Source organism: Octopus bimaculoides, chromosome 2 (assembly GCF_046866305.1).
Source record: "Octopus bimaculoides isolate indiv1 chromosome 2, ASM4686630v1, whole genome shotgun sequence".
Classification (NCBI taxonomy): Eukaryota; Metazoa; Mollusca; class Cephalopoda; order Octopoda; family Octopodidae; genus Octopus; species Octopus bimaculoides.
The window spans coordinates 66,227,088-66,244,504 of NC_142929.1; the positions used below are offsets into that span (position 1 = coordinate 66,227,088).

General features: G+C 38.5%; 1 protein-coding gene across 2 annotated transcripts in view; it reads right to left on the minus strand.

Annotated features, from left to right (window-relative positions):
- The window catches only part of LOC106868689 (sideroflexin-2), a 38,856-nt gene extending 35,895 nt beyond the window's left edge, over positions 1 to 2,961 (minus strand). Inside the window, exon 1 of one of the 2 annotated variants that reach the window (XM_014914076.3) lies at positions 2,834 to 2,961. Coding sequence is in view for 1 of the 2 variants with exons in the window: in XM_052977756.2 (XP_052833716.1) it covers positions 1,560 to 1,618 (59 nt within the window). In the remaining variant the exon portion in view is untranslated. Of the gene's footprint in view, positions 1 to 1,559 lie in introns of both variants that reach the window. The other variant, XM_052977756.2, reaches the window with a different exon arrangement.
- Positions 2,962 to 17,417: the final 14,456 nt, after the last annotated feature.

Consider the following 17,417-nt stretch of genomic DNA (forward strand, 5'->3'; position numbering starts at 1 on the left):
GGGTTAGGGATAGGGTTAGGGTTAGGGACAGGGTTAGGGTTAGGGATAGGGATAGGGTTAGGATCGACCACTCAAGACTAGCTAGCGCGGACGCGCGACTGCGCGTTCGGGTCCGCGCTGCTTTAGTAGTAACCTAAATTTAAAGTACAGTTAACCTCTGTATAACAGATTTCGGATTTAACACATCGGATAATAATAACAATACATTGACAAATAATGATTTTAATTATATGAATGGTGAGCTGTAGGTATAAATTTGAGAGACGGAGAAAGAGGTGGGAGAGAAATGTTGCATAGAGCAATATGGAAAGGTGGGGGTGACGAAGCACAAAAACAATAAAAAGCAACTAACAGAAAAGAAAGACGGTAAAGAACGGCCAAGATAAAATGTTATGTATGAGCGAGAGATCGTAAAAGTAAGATCATGCAAACGTGTGTGTGAGTGAGAAATTGTAAAAGTAAGATTATGCAAACATATGTGTGTGAGTGAGAGAGAGAGAAGGGGGGGGGTCTCCTAGGTTACGGTTTCCTTCGATTTAATGAACTTTCGATATTATTTGACACGCTTTCTCTCCCATTGGGGTTTTTATTGTATTTTCTGTTTTATTTCTTTTAACGACGTTGAAATAAGAAATAACTCTAAAATTTTAATATAATTAGTCTTAATTAGTGACGAAACAATAAGCAGGACTTTCTTTAGTATCTATACATGATTGTGGATAGTTTGCACAAAACATCGAGATATCGTTTCGTGGTTGTCTGTATACAATTAAGAAGAAATAGATCACATTTGTTGCGTGCTTTCTATATTGTTATCTTCAAGTAAATCTCCTGCAAATTTTGGCTGACAGAATCAGTAAAGTAAATGTCTTGTGATATTATTTAGTTATGCCAGTGTCCGTTCTAAATTCAAATAATCCTGGTGTCGACTTTGCATTTCATTATTACGGTAGAAGTACAGGGTCGATGTCATCGCTTTTTATCTTCCCACCAAATCTATAGACTTATACCAATGCCAGGAATTATTAGTTTAGATGTTCTAAGTAGATTACAACCGTTATGTTTACACACACACCGCGCTTATGTCTATTGGATCCATGCGAATTGAACACCCCCCCCCACCAACCTATGACAGCGTGCGGGTACGTGTGGAAAATATGTGAATGCATGCTTAGCACTTTAAATAACTAGGTCTCTGAAACACGCATTATGACCATCTTAGAAAATAGACGAGATTATAACAGTGCATGTTGATCATTCACTTGTATTAGTATTTATAATTCCAATATACTAATAGTTAAAAACACACCGTTAGATTATTTAGAGCATACCGGTTATGTAAGGTTTCATCTCTGATAAATTACGATGTTCAAAAGTTGGTAAGCATTAATCAAAAGATAAAGTGTAACAGTGAAAGGGAACATAACTGAAATAAACATTATTCTACATAAAAGACATTAGGACACACGGACCAATTATGCTAATTGCATTACCGTGTCTTCAACATTGGACGTGATCATAAGTGTATCTATTTCAATTCAAACACGCAAAGTAGTTACCTTATATACACAGACACGTATGGGTACATTCGTGTGTGCGTGTGTGTGCGCGCGTGCATGCGTGGGTGGGTTGCGTCATACGAAATACTTTGCTGTATTTCTTCCGGCTCGTTACGTTCTGAGTTCAAAACCTGTTGACATTGCCTTTTATCTTTTTGGGGTCGATAAAATAAGTACTCCTCCGGTACTGGTTTCCTAAGTGACGATGTTATTCGCCTTCTTTTTTTTTTATCCTAGTGGTTGTGTTGGTGAATGACGTCGTCTAATACCAAAGGATTACCGACTTAGCCCTTCCGCTCAAAACTGCTAGCCTTGTGCCAAAATTTGAAATATTTCAATTTAATCACAAGATAATTTACATTATACACACACACGTGTGTGTGTGAGTGCATGTGAGTGTGAGTGCATGTGAGTGTGAGTGCATGTGAGTGCGTGCACGGTTTCATACAAATTGCGTTGCTATTAAAGTGCCAGCCAAATATTGGAGGCTAACCCTGCCACCAAATTTGCTAGCCGTGTGCCAAAATTTGAAACTATTATCATTAATACGCAGCGGACAAAATGCTTAGCGGCATTTCTTCCGGGGTTTATGTTCTGTGTTCAAATCGTACGGAGCTCAACTCGTCTTTCATCCTTTAGAGATCAATAAAATAAGGTACCAGTCAAGTACTTGAGGTACCGGCAAATCTCTCAAATTTGCTGGCCTTGTGCCAACATTCCAAACATTATTATCAGTAATAAATGTTCACAATGAAATTTTGCCGATTGCTGGTTTCTCAAGACACCACAATCATTGTATCGAGTTCTTTATCCAGTGACTGTACAAAGGTTTACGAACCTATACAATAAACAAATGTACGTATGTGTGAATATATATGTTCAGGTACGCATGAACAGGTATGTACATATATGTAGGTATGTACATATATGTAGGTATGTGTACGTTTGTACGTATGCGTGTTTCTGTGTGTAGAAGAAAGAAAGCCAGCAAAAGAGGGAACCTGAATGTGATTGCTTGACCAGCTATCCAAATCTCCCTCAAATCATACACCCTACTGTCTTTTATAAAGTGAACGGACATTGAACTAATAATGTGGTCCTTACTCCAACTGCTGTTCGATCTGAGCTGGACAACGATTAGCCGAAGGTTCCTATTGTCTTACAAAAAAAAAAAAAACCAATGACACGTTGGATTATGTCGTTTTAGATATATCGTATCTGAACACAAGTTGAATGGGCCAAAACAAGGTACAAGAAAGGAAAAGCCCACTTACCGTGTCTGAAGGTGACTGCTGACTGTTGAAAGTAACACTACAGTTATCTCCCTGCTACTATTGACTGATACATACGCACGCGTTTAGCATCATTTATCTAAAGTTGCTTCATGTCAATTAGACTGATTCACAACTTCATCCACTGCGCTGTGACAATTATGGAGAGAAATAGATAAATCGCGTTGTTATTTTCTTCTTGTAATAACCATCTTCTCCTTCTTCTACAATATTAGGAAATATTTAATTTATACTTACGCACATGAAGACAAACCTTTATGCATGGACAGAAAAATGCGTGTGTGTGTGTTCACAAGCCATGATATCAAAATCACTGAGGTCAACTTTGTCTTACATAATTTATATTCCAGTAATGAATCCTTGATGTGAATGGAATTAAAGTGGGTATCAAGACCAGGCATACATTGAAAACTACATTGCATTACATACATACATACATACATACATAGGCGTAGGAGTGGCTGTGTGGTAAGTAGCTTGCTTACCGACCACATGGTTCCGGGTTCAGTCCCACTGCGTGGCACCTTGGGCAAGTGTCTTCTACTATAGCCTCGGGCCGACCAAAGCCTTGTGAGTGGATTTGGTAGACGGAAACTGAAAGAAGCCCGTCGTATATATGTATATATAGGTATATATATGTTTGTGTGTCTGTGTTTGACAACCGATGCTGGTGTGTTTATGTCCCCGTAACTTAGCGGTTCGGCAAACGAGACCGAAAGAATAAGTACTAGGCTTACAAAGAATAAGTCCTGCTGTCGATTTGCTCGACTAAAGGCGGTGCTCCAGCATGGCCGCAGTCAATTGACTGAAACAAGTAAAAGAGTACATACATGCATACATGGTGGTTGTCTACTCCTTAAACAGAGTTTGACCACCTCCTGCACCTACACCTTAGCCCTTTCATGGCGTCTTATGTGGCTTTTTAAACCAGACAGTGTTTTGAAAAAACACCCACACAGATTGCACCTCTTATTTGCACTACCAATACCTGCAAGTAAGTTCTGCTTATTGTGGATCTTAACATGTCTTTTAAGACCCCCATTGGATTTGCAAACCCTCTGGCACACACCACATTCAAACGTGTGCACAGACATATAATCAGAATAGCTGGATGAGGTTTGTTTTCCATGGGTTCGCAGGTGAGATTTGAGGCCAGCCAAGGACATACATACATACATACATACATACATACATATACACACATGCATACATGCAAACACACACACGTACGTACATGCAAGCTACATACATAAATCCAGCTGGTCGTCTGTAATGTAGAGGAAAGCAGAAAGTTATGTATGGATACATATCCCGCAAGTTAGAGAATACCATCATCAGGAAATTGTAGCCACTCCTAGACCTGCGATAGCTACATCACATATGGAAAAGGAGAAAGCGACGATTTTACGGTATTAGTAACAAGACTGCCATTTATAAACTACGTGGGTTTGTTTACATTCCTGAAGAAGATCGTCGCTTTCCGTAAAAAATTTTAAAAAATTTTTTACATATAGGGTTGTGGGGAAAGGGGATCTTTTGTAGTCGGCGTAAAAGCGAAAGAGACAGAGAAAGCGCGATTGGATCAGGAAAGTTCTTTTGAAGTTGGCGTGACGTGTGTGTGTGATGGGGTGTGCGAGACCTTTTGTTAGTGTGTGTGAAGAGACAGAGAAAGCAATGGTGCTGGTGTGTGTGTGTGTGTGAGAGACAGAGAGAGAGAGAGAGAGAGAGAGAAAGAGAGAGAGAGAGAGAGAGAAAGAGAGAGAGAGAGAGAGAGCGGCAACTGAAATTTTTTTATTCACTTTTTGTAGTGAGTGAATGGCTGACTGATTGACAGAGAATAAGTGAGAGAGAGAGAGAGAGAGAGAGAGAGATAGGGTATGTGTGTATGTATGTATGGATGGCTTCAGTGACACACATATATAGATGTATATATATATATATATATATATATAATACATATATAATACAGATATAGATGTGTTTATATATTTATGTGTATGTATATATATATATATATATATATATATATATATATATATATATATATATATATATATATATATATATGTGTGTGTGTGTGTGTATATACACATATATAAATAAAAAATATATATATATACATGTATATATAGTGTTAATTTGCTTCAGCTTTATATTACATTAATCTTAATCTTATTTCGGCCAGAGTTCTTTCGTCACACTTCTGTGACCTCATCAGTGGTCCTTTGTTTCCTTCCTTCTTATGTGTGTCTCACCTTGCTAACTATCAGCCATTTTGTATTTTATCACATATATATGCATACATCTACGTTTATATACACCTATCTATCAATATATATATATATATACACACACATACATCTATGTATATGTATATATACATATATATATATACATATATATACATACATAACCTCTCTCTCTCACACACACACATACCAGCACCATTGCTCTCTCTCTCTCTCTCTCTGTCTCTGTCTCTTCACACACACTAATAAAAGAACTTCACATACACACCACACTTTCTGTCTCGCACACACACACGGCACGCCAACTTCAAAAGAACTTCCCTTATCCAATCGCGCTCTCTCTGTCTCTTTTGCTTTTTCGCCGACTTCAAAAGATCCCCTTTCCCCCACTCCACATATATTAAAAAAAAATAATAATTTTACGGAAAGCGACGATCTTCTTCAGAAACATAAACAAATACCATGTGCATTTTTTTTTTTTTTTTACAACTACGGTCCGGAGAAAGCTACTAAATACCTATCAACAGGAGAGATACGGATGCCTCTAGGCATCCATGTGATAGAAAATGTTGATTGTCCCATACAAGTGTTGACGATTTCATCAACAGCTATCTAAAAATATCCACAAAAAACTACCCTTCCTTGAGTCACGACATTGTTTACTGAGAGAAATTTGGCAAGGTGGTAGAAAAGTACTTTCGGGCTCTAGGATGCAAGGGAGGAGACGGGAGTCCTCTGAAACAACAGATTAGATTAGCTTGGAGAATATAAATATGGGTTCCTTTCTCACATATCGCCTAATGAGTAAGCTTCCACATCATCGGCATCCTGCTCTTTCTATTTCAAGAATAAATATAAAATGGCAGAAATCCATTGAAAAGTTATCAGACTTCGAGGGTAGTGACTGTATTACACTTTTTAAAGTCAATTAGAAAAAATTGTGATAATCGCATAAAAATCGTCTGTTGATGGTCGTTTGATTTCACGTATTCGAGATCAGACAAATACCTGGAAGAAAATGTTTGCAACATATATTGAATTTTGTTTGTTTAGTCTGTCGAGACTGAAAGTAAAATCCAGGGTGCGCCAGGTATCCGTAAGAGAAATTCTGTTCGCGGTCGACTGACAGCGCACTCTGAAGAGCAAATGCAGCACCTCGTGGACAAACTTTCAAGGGCCTGTCAGGAATTCAGTCTGACTATCAGTCTGAAGAAAACCCAAGTAATGAGCCAAAGTGTCAAGTACCCCCACCCCACCATCACCATCAACAACTACAAGTTAGACGTAGTCCATCAATTCACCTATCTCGGCTCTACCATTGCTGTTGACCTCTCCCTGGACCCTGAGACCAACTGGCGAATTGGACAAGCATTCTCCATATTTTCCAGGCTCACAAAAGAGAGTTTGGAAGAAAAAAAAAACTGGTGGCAAACACCAAGATTGCTATCTATAAGGCGTGCGTCCTAGTACGCTACTTTACGGCAGTGAGACGTGGTGCCTCCATTCCCGATAGGAGCGGCGTCTCAACGTCTTTCACCTTCGTAATTAGAGACGCATCTTGGATATCAAATGAACCGACCACGTCATCAACACTGAAGTCTTCAACCAACCCAGGATATCCAGTATACTCACCCTGCTCTAGCAGCGTCGTTTGTGCTGGCTCGATCATTTACATCGCATGCCGGGTGGAAGGATCCCAAAAGATCTGTATGGGGAATTGGCCACCGCACAAGAGCACGAGGACGTCATCTTTGTTTCAAGGATATGTAAGAGGGATATGAAGTCGATTGATCTGGACGTTTTGAGATGGGAGGAGGCTACAAATGATCGCCCACACTGGAGATAAATACTGCGAAAGGGGATGAAGAAGACGGAAGAAAAATAGGAACTCGTCACCAAAGAAAAGCGCACTCGATAGAAGGAAAAGTCAGTAGCGCCGACAGAGAGCTCTATCAAATGCAGTTGCTGTATGGCTGTATGCGTGACTTCCACTCCCGTGTGGGCTTGTGCAGCCACAACAAACGCTGCACCACCATCAGCAGCTGATACGATTTCTTCAGGCGCAGATTCATGGCCTCTCGAGACCGACGGATGCCTACGACTAATATATTGGATTTTATCATCTTTCTTGGAGAGTGAAGACTAACTTTTGGAGATAAAGGCCTTATTGTTGGTTTGACCTGACAGTGAACTATCTCTTCCAACCTGTGACGTTCGGAAGGACTTGGCCACTAACCACGAAGTTCTTGTCATCGGTGGCAGCTCGCCTCACCGAGGTGTCAGGTGATACCCGTGAGGGCACTTGGCTTTTCCAACGCCTTAGCATCTGCAGCATCTGTAATAATGCTGCGAGCGTGTTGGCTTGCTTCGGTAGATTTCGTTGAACCTTGTGGTGTGCGACCAACTGAAGCGCTTGGTGTTGGGTTGCTGATTCCGCACTCCATTTCTTCCCCTCAAATGATTTCAAACCAGTTTTAGCAGAAAGACTTGGAAGAATTAGAAAAAAGTTCTCCGGTAATTTTCTTTCATGTAAATAAATATTTATGTCAAGTTAAGAATTTGCCAGGAAAATCTTATAAAATGACAATGTTCTAGATGGAAATAAAATTTGGAAATTATGGCGCAAACTGATCATTACAGTAGTATTATGAACAATCATTTGATCAAAGTTAAGGCTTACCAAATTAAAAAGAAAGTATCTTGTATGCAGGCCCAGAGGTAGTCGGAGGAGCCAGTTGGCATGGCCTATATACATAGAAGCGATGGGGGGCTTTGGTGAATGAATAATTTTTTTAGAACTTGTTCTAATTCTTTTAGTCTGTTCTGTTACTTATAAGTACATCATGGTGCTTATAAGCACCACTCACACACACAGTCATAATCCATACCTAAATCATGTATTTAGTTTTGACTAGCAGAGATACCCGGCGTTGCCCGTCTTACATGCAATTGAAAAATGAAACTTTTCTGTTATATTTTCTGTAAGGAACTGGAATACATATGATTCGAATTTCATCAAAATTGCACATGAGGGTTCTTTCCCTCTTTACACACCCTAAAAAAATTCTAATCATGAGACATGTATCCCATACTATTGATCTTTATGCGCATATTCCAAAATTTCAGTCTTCTGGAACCTGTAAAAAAGATTTTGCTCCTGCAAAATGGAGCTCATGGAGCTCTAAAATGTGGGAATGAAGGCCCCTATTGGGGGTGGGGGTGTTAATGTCAACCAGAGAAGTTGAATTGTTGGGAATGTTTTTACTTGGGTCTTATAGTATGCCTGTATATATGTGAGAGTATAGTCTCACTTTAATAGTTTCAGTATGAAATTGAAAATATTAAAGTGAAAATATTTTAAATTACAGTAGTGACATGTTATTGTTTCACTTTTGACAGGTAATACTGAAATAGTGGAATAGTTTCAGTGTTAGAGTGAAAGTATCTGACATTACAGTAGAGTGATGTTATTGTTTCATTTTTGACACATAATACTGAAATAGTGGAGGAGATAAGATATTGCTGTGGGCTCGAACTATGCAGGAAGTTAAAAAAATTTTTGGCCTAAGACACTACATGGACCTTAAAAGAATTTTGCTCCTGAAAAATGGAGCTCATGGAGCTGAAAATTGTGGGAGTTAAGGCCCCTATTGGTGATGGGTGTATTAATGTCAACCAGAGAAGTTTAATTGTTGGGAATCTGTTTAACTTGTGTGTAATATGTATTGTTTGAATTTCTTTAAAATAGGAAATATATGTATGTTCACTGGGTTTGTAAAAGAGAGCAAAGCTACAGGAAAGCAAAAGACGAATGATCACGATAATCAGTCAGCTACCGTAGCCTAGTCGTTACTACTCCCCAATGTAGGATTCCTCACCATACAGGTGACAGGTACAGCTTTAAGATGCATTATGGATCTGTAGTGAAACTACCTCCCGCCATTAGATACAAACTACTATCGCCATTACATACAATCTTCTCATTTAAATATAAATAAATGCGAGCGTAGTAGAGAACCCATTCCTTGTTCATCACGTGACTGATCATTATTCGAATCGGCAACTTCTTCGAACCGTTCCCGCCAGAACGCAAACTGACCAATCACGGCCCCTAATAAGGTCACGTGATAGAGTATATTTCTACCATCTGGTGAGCCAATAGTTTGTTATAAATAGCTTTAACTCGGCAGCCAAATTCGTCTCGGTCCAGTTTCTCTTTGAGAACTGTTCCGTGTACCACACGACAGCAGCAGCAGTTCCAGCGACCACTTCAGCAGCTTCGTTCAGCCACGATGACCTCCGCCGTCGCCACAACGGTGTAGTGAAACTACCTCCCGCCATTAGATACAAACTACTATCGCCATTACATACAATCTTCTCATTTAAATATAAATAAATGCGAGCGTAGTAGAGAACCCATTCCTTGACATCACGTGACTGACCATTATTCGAATCGGCAACTTCTTCGAACCGTTCCCGCCAGAACGCAAACTGACCAATCACGGCCCCTGATAAGGTCACGTGATAGAGTAAAATTCTAAAAGCATTTGGAGCCCTCTTAACGCTATATATAGATCAACTCATACCCTACAAATTTGTCTCGGTCCAGTTTCTCTTTGAGAACTCTTCCGTGTACCACACGACAGCAGCAGCAGCTAGCGACCACTTCAGCAGCTTCGTCCAGCCACGATGATCTCCATCGTCGCCACATCAGCAACAAGAGTCTACTACTACTATCCAGCATCATCATCATGACCAACACGATTAATACCAAACAGCCTCTACACTACCAGCGTCAACACGAATTACTATGTACACCAAACCAAACCTCCGCGGCACATCTCTCTCTTCGATTCTGTTAGGTGACTCAGCTTCACCACGGTAAATAAACAGACAAGAGTTCTTAAACAGACAAGAAATTCTCAGCCAGCGATGAACATCTGTATAACAAGAATCAAGGCCCTGGCATCGAAGCCAAAACACAACTAGTGATAAGCTCTGCCACACTCATCCCCCTCACTTTCACATACAGAACTTTTCTTATAGTGTACTAACGAACTGGTATAATTGTCCACGTGTTATTGACTCTCTTTCTATCTGCTGTAATAATACACATACACATACATACTTTTCTTTGTACGACGGCCTGTCTTTGATTATGTTCTTATATGTCGCATTCACACTCTCACACAGACATACATCTTTAACACTACAATAAATATATCTGTTATTCATCTAATACGGTTGTGGTCTTTCATTACTGGTCATCTATGTTATCGTCGCATAACATATCATGTATATCATCCATTTGATATAATATTGTATGTTCGACCGTGTGACACGTTTAAATAAAAGGAGTCCTCTGTTTTTCCATTCGTCACCATTGCTCCTTTTATGAGTTCGCACGGTCGTCCCTTACAGATCTATAGCAATTGGAAGGGCATGACTCAATAGAAACAACAATGTGTGACGTTTGGAGTAAAGGGAAATGAAAGTGTCGCCTCTGGAGTTTGCAAATGACCACTCTACCGATAGGTAACTGGGCAGAAAATATTTACAATCAATAAATGTCTTAGAACAACCAGTCACTCATCTGGGAAGGCCTTGAAATCAATGTTACCAACTGGGGACTATATGTGTCGCAGTGGTAATAAAAAGACTCAAAGGAGGTCTGCAACGAAATAATTTTACTCATCACTTTGCAAGTGAATCAGTGGAGGCAAAGATGAGTCTCATTTACTTGACAATTTATGCACCACGTTGCAGAAATCACAATGTAAGTATATCTGAAAGGATAGTCTTACACTGTTGTACCGTTGAATTACAAATAATGCTCATCTGTTATGTTCGGGTGACCCTATAGCTACCAATGGTACAACTGTATTCGTCTTTGCTTAGGAAAAATGACTAAATTGTGGGTGTGAAGTGCCCATGAAGGGTTAAAATTTCATCAACATCAAAAATATATGAATTTTCATGGGAGTTATGGCCATTATGCATAGAATATAATTTCCAAATTTCTTAAAGATCCATTCAATACTTTTGACGTAGTTTTGGATAAGAAAACAAATGACTAATGTGTGTGTTTGTGTGCATATATATGTGTGTGTGTATGGGTGTATATATGTATAGATATCTGTATGCATTTATATATGTGTACATATTAGATGTACACCTATATATATACATCTACACATATGTATACATATACATGTAGGCATATAGATCTATATCTATATATATATCTATACATATACGTGTACATATACATGTATATGTATACATATACATCTCTATCTTTCTCTCTCTCTCTCTCTCTCTGTATATATATATATATATACACCATTAAAGTGAAAGTATCTGTCATTACAGTATCGAAATGTGATTGTTTCAGTTAGTGGAATAGTTTCATTTTAAAAGTGAAAGTATTTGACATGAGTGTTTTTGTTTCACTTTTAACACGTAATACTTAAATAGTGGAGGAGATATGATGTTGCTGTGGGCTCGAACTATGCAAGAAGTTTAAAAAAATTTTTGACTAAAACACAACCGGAACCCTAAGTAAGACATGTGTAAAATTTGAATGAAATTGGTTTTGTAGTTCTCGAGTCTTAGGGAAACAGACACACATTCTCATTTTTATATATATAGATTACTAAATACCTAGTTAAGCAACTCGGAATGAAATCTGCATTTCACATCTGGCCTGGTTTTTGTCCGGGCCTTCGCATGCAAGCTCATTCTTCATATGATAATGAAAAGGAATTTCTTAACGGTTATGCTAATCAAGTTAGAAAGACTATTCGACGTGAGCTTACAACATAATACAGCATAATTATGGGTACAACTCCAACTTCGTCACATACAGAACAAATTACATTGGTATTACAATGCGTTTATCTTGACAAGGTTACTTGCCAATATGAAACAAGAGAAAACTTGATTTTGTTGATTGTAACCAAAAGTAAGTCGTTGTTGTGGTCAAACTGATATTCGATTAGCTAAAAAAAGAAAAAAGAAATTTGCCTATCATAATGAAGACTGAACAACGAGAGTAAGACGTTTGGTTGCTATAATGGTTGTGAAGCAATTCTAGATAAGTCCAATCCCATTTACACCATACATTAGCAGTCGTTCTCGACGATAACGAATCCTAAAGAAAAAAGATTGTATTTTGGTTTCACTGTATGGTATATCTATTGCTCAGTAGTCAGCAAGAGATGCAAGCTAAGCTTTCTGCAATTCACATTCCTACTTTACAAAACAAAATTGTATCCCTGTTTACTCTGAATCTGATTCCAAATCCAATTTCAAACATAAGAAGCATCCAAACTTATGTAACAGACAATATGTAATATGTGGAAATGTAGCATGTAAGCTGTAACAAGTTAGTAATTTATGGATGTATTGAAATCAATAGACGAAAGATAATCCATACTTATAACAGACTTCATTCAATTGTTAAGTAAATTACAAAACAGGGTTCTTTTCTATGGATCTCTGGGATCTTTTGAAGTTTTAAAATTTAGTGAAAATTTTCAAATTTGGAAAATTGATGTAATTTTTCACGCTGAATCTGATGTTGTTACTCACTTGTTCCAGAAAAATTTTAGAAAAATGTTACTGCGGTTTGAAGTTTGTTTTCACTCAATCAGAAAACAGGATTTGGAAGCTAACAATTTCTGCATGATAACTTTTGTTAATCAAGATTTCAAAAACCACATTAAAATAAAAATCATTAATTGAAGAAAATACTAACATGAACGAAGAAAGAAAAAAACCCCCATCAATTCAGTACCAAGTGGCTCAATTAGTCTATAAGAATTGGATGAGATATGACGGCTCGGCCGTCTCTCCCCAGTTCTTATATTAATCATTATAATCCAGAAATACAACACGAGGGATAACGGTAACAACAGATCAATAATTTATTCTAGGTTGGTGTAGAGCCGTTTCGTTCCTAGGTGAACAGGCATGCCTCTAGAATACCAAAGGAAGCTTCGACCACATGTCGGGGTCGAGTTGGGACAGCCTGAAAGAACGTCCTGTCGCCACAGCTGCTGGATGGATAAGAGAGCGAACGCTATTTCTTTCTCTCCACCTGTTGCATTGCGCATGCGTGCTCGGGTACTTCCGCTGACGGCAAGTCCCTTGCACATGCGCAATGGCTCTTCCCAAGATGGCGACCACACGCGCCACTACAAGTTCACACCACAAATCGCTCATCCATCTAAGTACTAACTAGGCTTAACTTTGCTTACTTCGATGATCGGACAAGAACCATTGTTTTCAATGTGATATGGCCGTAAACTAAGTATGTTAATATCACAACACTACTGCTTATAGGTGTAAAACCGGCCAGTTACAAGAAAAAAAAAAAAAAAGAAGAACCACCATCTAAAACGGCGCACTTCAGCTTCTATATGGAAAACATTTGATATTTCAGCCTTTTATTACGCTGCACACGTAAGTAAAAGCAGGATATTGTAATCACCCGTCTTTGTCTGTGAGTTTTCAAAATTACTGTAAAACGGCTGAAGGGATTTTCACCAAATTTGGCAGAAATATTCATTGGGTGAGTGGCTCGAGATGATGAACATTTAGTTTGATTATCTTAGAAGAAACAAAAATCGAACTTCAAATTTGCCGATAAGCAGGTGGTCATATTTTGTTCACTTTCTTTTTTATATGAATCGACCCTTGCCTGCGTGTGTACAGATCATGGTGTACCCATGTGCGTAGACACGTGCGCGTACGTACATACATACATACATACATATGCGACTCTGTGTGTGTATGTGTATCTGAGAGTGTGTGTGTGTCTGCGTGTGTGTATGTGTACAGTGATGGATTCGAGGGTTTCGTTTATTTACGACTTGATTTTTTAATTTCACCGGAGTATAAAATACCTATGATGCTGATACTTAAAAAAAAAATCGAACTTACATATTTCCCAATGAGCAAGCGGTCATATTATTTGGTTCGCTTTTTTTTTTTTCTTCATAAGAATCGACCCTCGTCTGCGTGTCTATAGATCATGGTGTACCTATGCGCGTAGATACGTGTGCGTACATACATACATACATCCATACATACATAAATGTGTGTGTGTGTGTGCGTGTGTACACTGATGGATTCGAGGGTTTCATTTATTTACGAGTTGATTTCTTAATCTCACCGGAGTATAAATACATAGGATGGTGATACTCAAAAAAAAAAAAATGAATTCAGTTCAATTGAAAAGCATGGGTAAGCAACACATTGTAAGCCACACTATAATTTGTGAAAAAATTTATCTGCGCGCAGGGTATGCATCGCCCCTCCGATGCCTTTTTTTTTCTTTCATACGGTTTATAATCATAAAATAAAAGTAATAGGCATTAAAAAAATCGAATCACTGATCATGAAACACCGTCTTCGATGGTCAGGATAGTAGCAAGAAAGGAAGAATCAAAGTTCCCCTACCAACTCTAATTCAGCGAACACACTTCAAGAAAAGGACCACGAGGTTGCCCTCTTCGAAGATACAAGGACCAACTCAAAACAACACTGAAAGCTATTGGACTTGAGCCTAAATCTTTTGAAATACAGGCCCGAGACCGTACCACCTGCGGTGTTCCATCACCATCAGAACCAAAAATTTAGAAGTCACCAGAAGAGAAAAGGAAGAAATAAAACGACAAGAGAGAAATGTTCGACAAAATCAACCTCGCCCTCCAACAACATTACCTTGCACTCAATACCATTGACTCTTCCATGTAAGAATTGGTCTACAGAGTCATCAATGCCATCACCATAAAGAAAGTGTTCAGCAAAGGAAAAAACCAAAGTGCCGACAGTTTTATTTATGATAGAAAATGACATTACCAAAACAATGAGAGAAACCATTGATAAATATCAGCAGTCGACTCAATATATGTATATAGTGGATCTTGCATGCATGAAGTGGATTCGATCCACCATAGCCAAATTTAAATTAACACTGCAACAGAACTTTTCCTACAGTGGAGCAATGGTTTTTCTCTGACAGCAATTTTACATTTTCCAGATGCCTTTAGCTAGGCTGAAATAATGTCTTCACCACTTGACCCTTTCTAACCTCTTCTACTTCACCAAAAGCTAGAATAGAGATAACGAGATCACCAACTAAATCTATTGTTCTCAATGATATGTCTATCCTTCTGGATAGTTATAAAAGCAAGAACTCCCCAAGTAAAAATCAGTCGGTAACGACTCAACCTAACCTTTACATGCATATACACTGAATTGAAGCACTTGAAGAATCAGATACGACTGTAACGCCTCTGTTGAAAATAGGACATATGTGCGTATGTGTGTGTGTGTGTGTGTGTGTACACATACACATATATTCGTTGTTTGTGTGTGTGCGTATGTGGCGCGTGTGTGCGTGTTCTGCGTCTTTCTACAAATAGACAATGCAATACAGACTTTATTTTAAAACGTAAGATTCTAAAAAGGAAAAAAGTTCAAATAAAAAAAAGCTAGAAGCGTTGGTGGTGGGGAGTACTTCTCGTGGGTAAAATCGTAATCTCCGTTGTCGAAACGGAATTCCAAAGAAATTTTGAAATAAATAAATAAACAAATAAATAAATATGGTGGGGAAGCCTATTGGGCATGTCCACCTAGATGCGTTAATATTTCCACTTTCATTTTGTAATCAAAACCCAAGAGAATGCCCTAATGCCATTATCATACTATAGACAGAGCATCATTCACAATGCGTTTCCTCCTTTGTTGTTTTTGTTTTTGTTCCCCAATGAGTATGGAGGCGGGCTCTAGGACGTATTCTTCGAAGTAATGGAAGAGGTATATTCAAGGCTGATGATGCATGACCACAGTGAAAGCACGAGGTATAGTTGTTAGGGTGTTGTATTCATGATATCGATTCCCAGACGGATGCTTTGAGCTCTTGAGCAAAACTCATTTATCTCATATTCTAGTCCATTCAGCTGTAAATGCGTAACCCTACGACGACGAACTAGTGCCCTATTTAGGGGAAATATGATATCGGTTACTTAAACACCATGGAAACCGAGTAACCGAGAGACTTATGGAAGAGGATGATTTTGCTCTATCTGGGGGTACTGACAGGGATAATTAGCATAAAATTGGCAGATCTTCAATCAGTCAGCTGACTTAGAATGTCATAAGCCCCAGAAGCTGGTAAGAGCATAATGTAGTACGTAGGTGTATGGTGCGTAGTCATGACAAGGCAAGGGCCGGATGATAGGTACAGAAGAAACAGCTATGATTCAGTTGAGACTGGGCTAGGAGGTGGAAAAAAGATCAAAGGGATTTTTCGTATTCATGTATCGGTGATGGGAGCGTATCGGGAATGAAACTAGCTGATGTAAAGAGCTGAAGATTATAAAACATTTGAATTCTGCACCGGCGACATCAGTATGATGAGTTTAAGAGCCAAAAAGAATGGTGAGCTTTGAAGTGACTAAGAAAGATGATTCAGAGATGAGTGAAATAAGGTAGATTTGCTTCATACTGGATAAGATAATGGTTGAAAAGTTAATAATGGTTCAAGGAGCTCAAAGAGCGGTATATGAAATAAATGTGTTTGGAGAACAAGGGAAGATTTGAACAAGCGTAACGGTAAGTCGTCTTTGTGGATGCTGTCCAGGTGAAAGGGCTGAGTGGTAGAGAGAATGGTGGGTACGTATGTGCAGGCGTCAGGGAAGTTTAAGTAAAGACTACACTCTTTATTTAGGAGAGATGGACAATAGATAGTAATTGAACGATTTGTGTCTCAAAGGGGAATAGAATGTTTGGTTTGTGTATTAGAAAGAGAGGATGTGTAGGGTCGTTGTTGGATTTAAGGTCATGTAAATTAGAAAAGAGGAAAGAGAATTATCTTGTGGATTTAGTTTTAGATTCTGGTTCGTGGAAAGTATAGAAAGTATAGAAAGTACCAGTGTGTCGTGGGGTAAGCCCCTGTCGAGAGCCTAGTCCGAATACTTACAACAGAGAGAATTGCACAAAAGAGACCCATGGACCAGATTGTGGAATTAAAAGGGTTAGTGTGATGTGCCCATAGCTCAGAGAAGATCTATATACTTTCTGTTTTTGCCTCAATGATTAAAATATCAGTCATTGAGCTGATGCTGTCTAAACCTCACTGCATAAATATTTCTAATTAGATATTTAATTTTCGCTACATTAAATGTGTTAACTCTAGTTTAACTCTAAAATGTTAGTATATTTATATCTTTTCCGTTCAGATCGAAATTAATTCGTTTGAGATACTTTCGTACAGTGGATGAAGCGTCTGTCATAGAATGATTTCT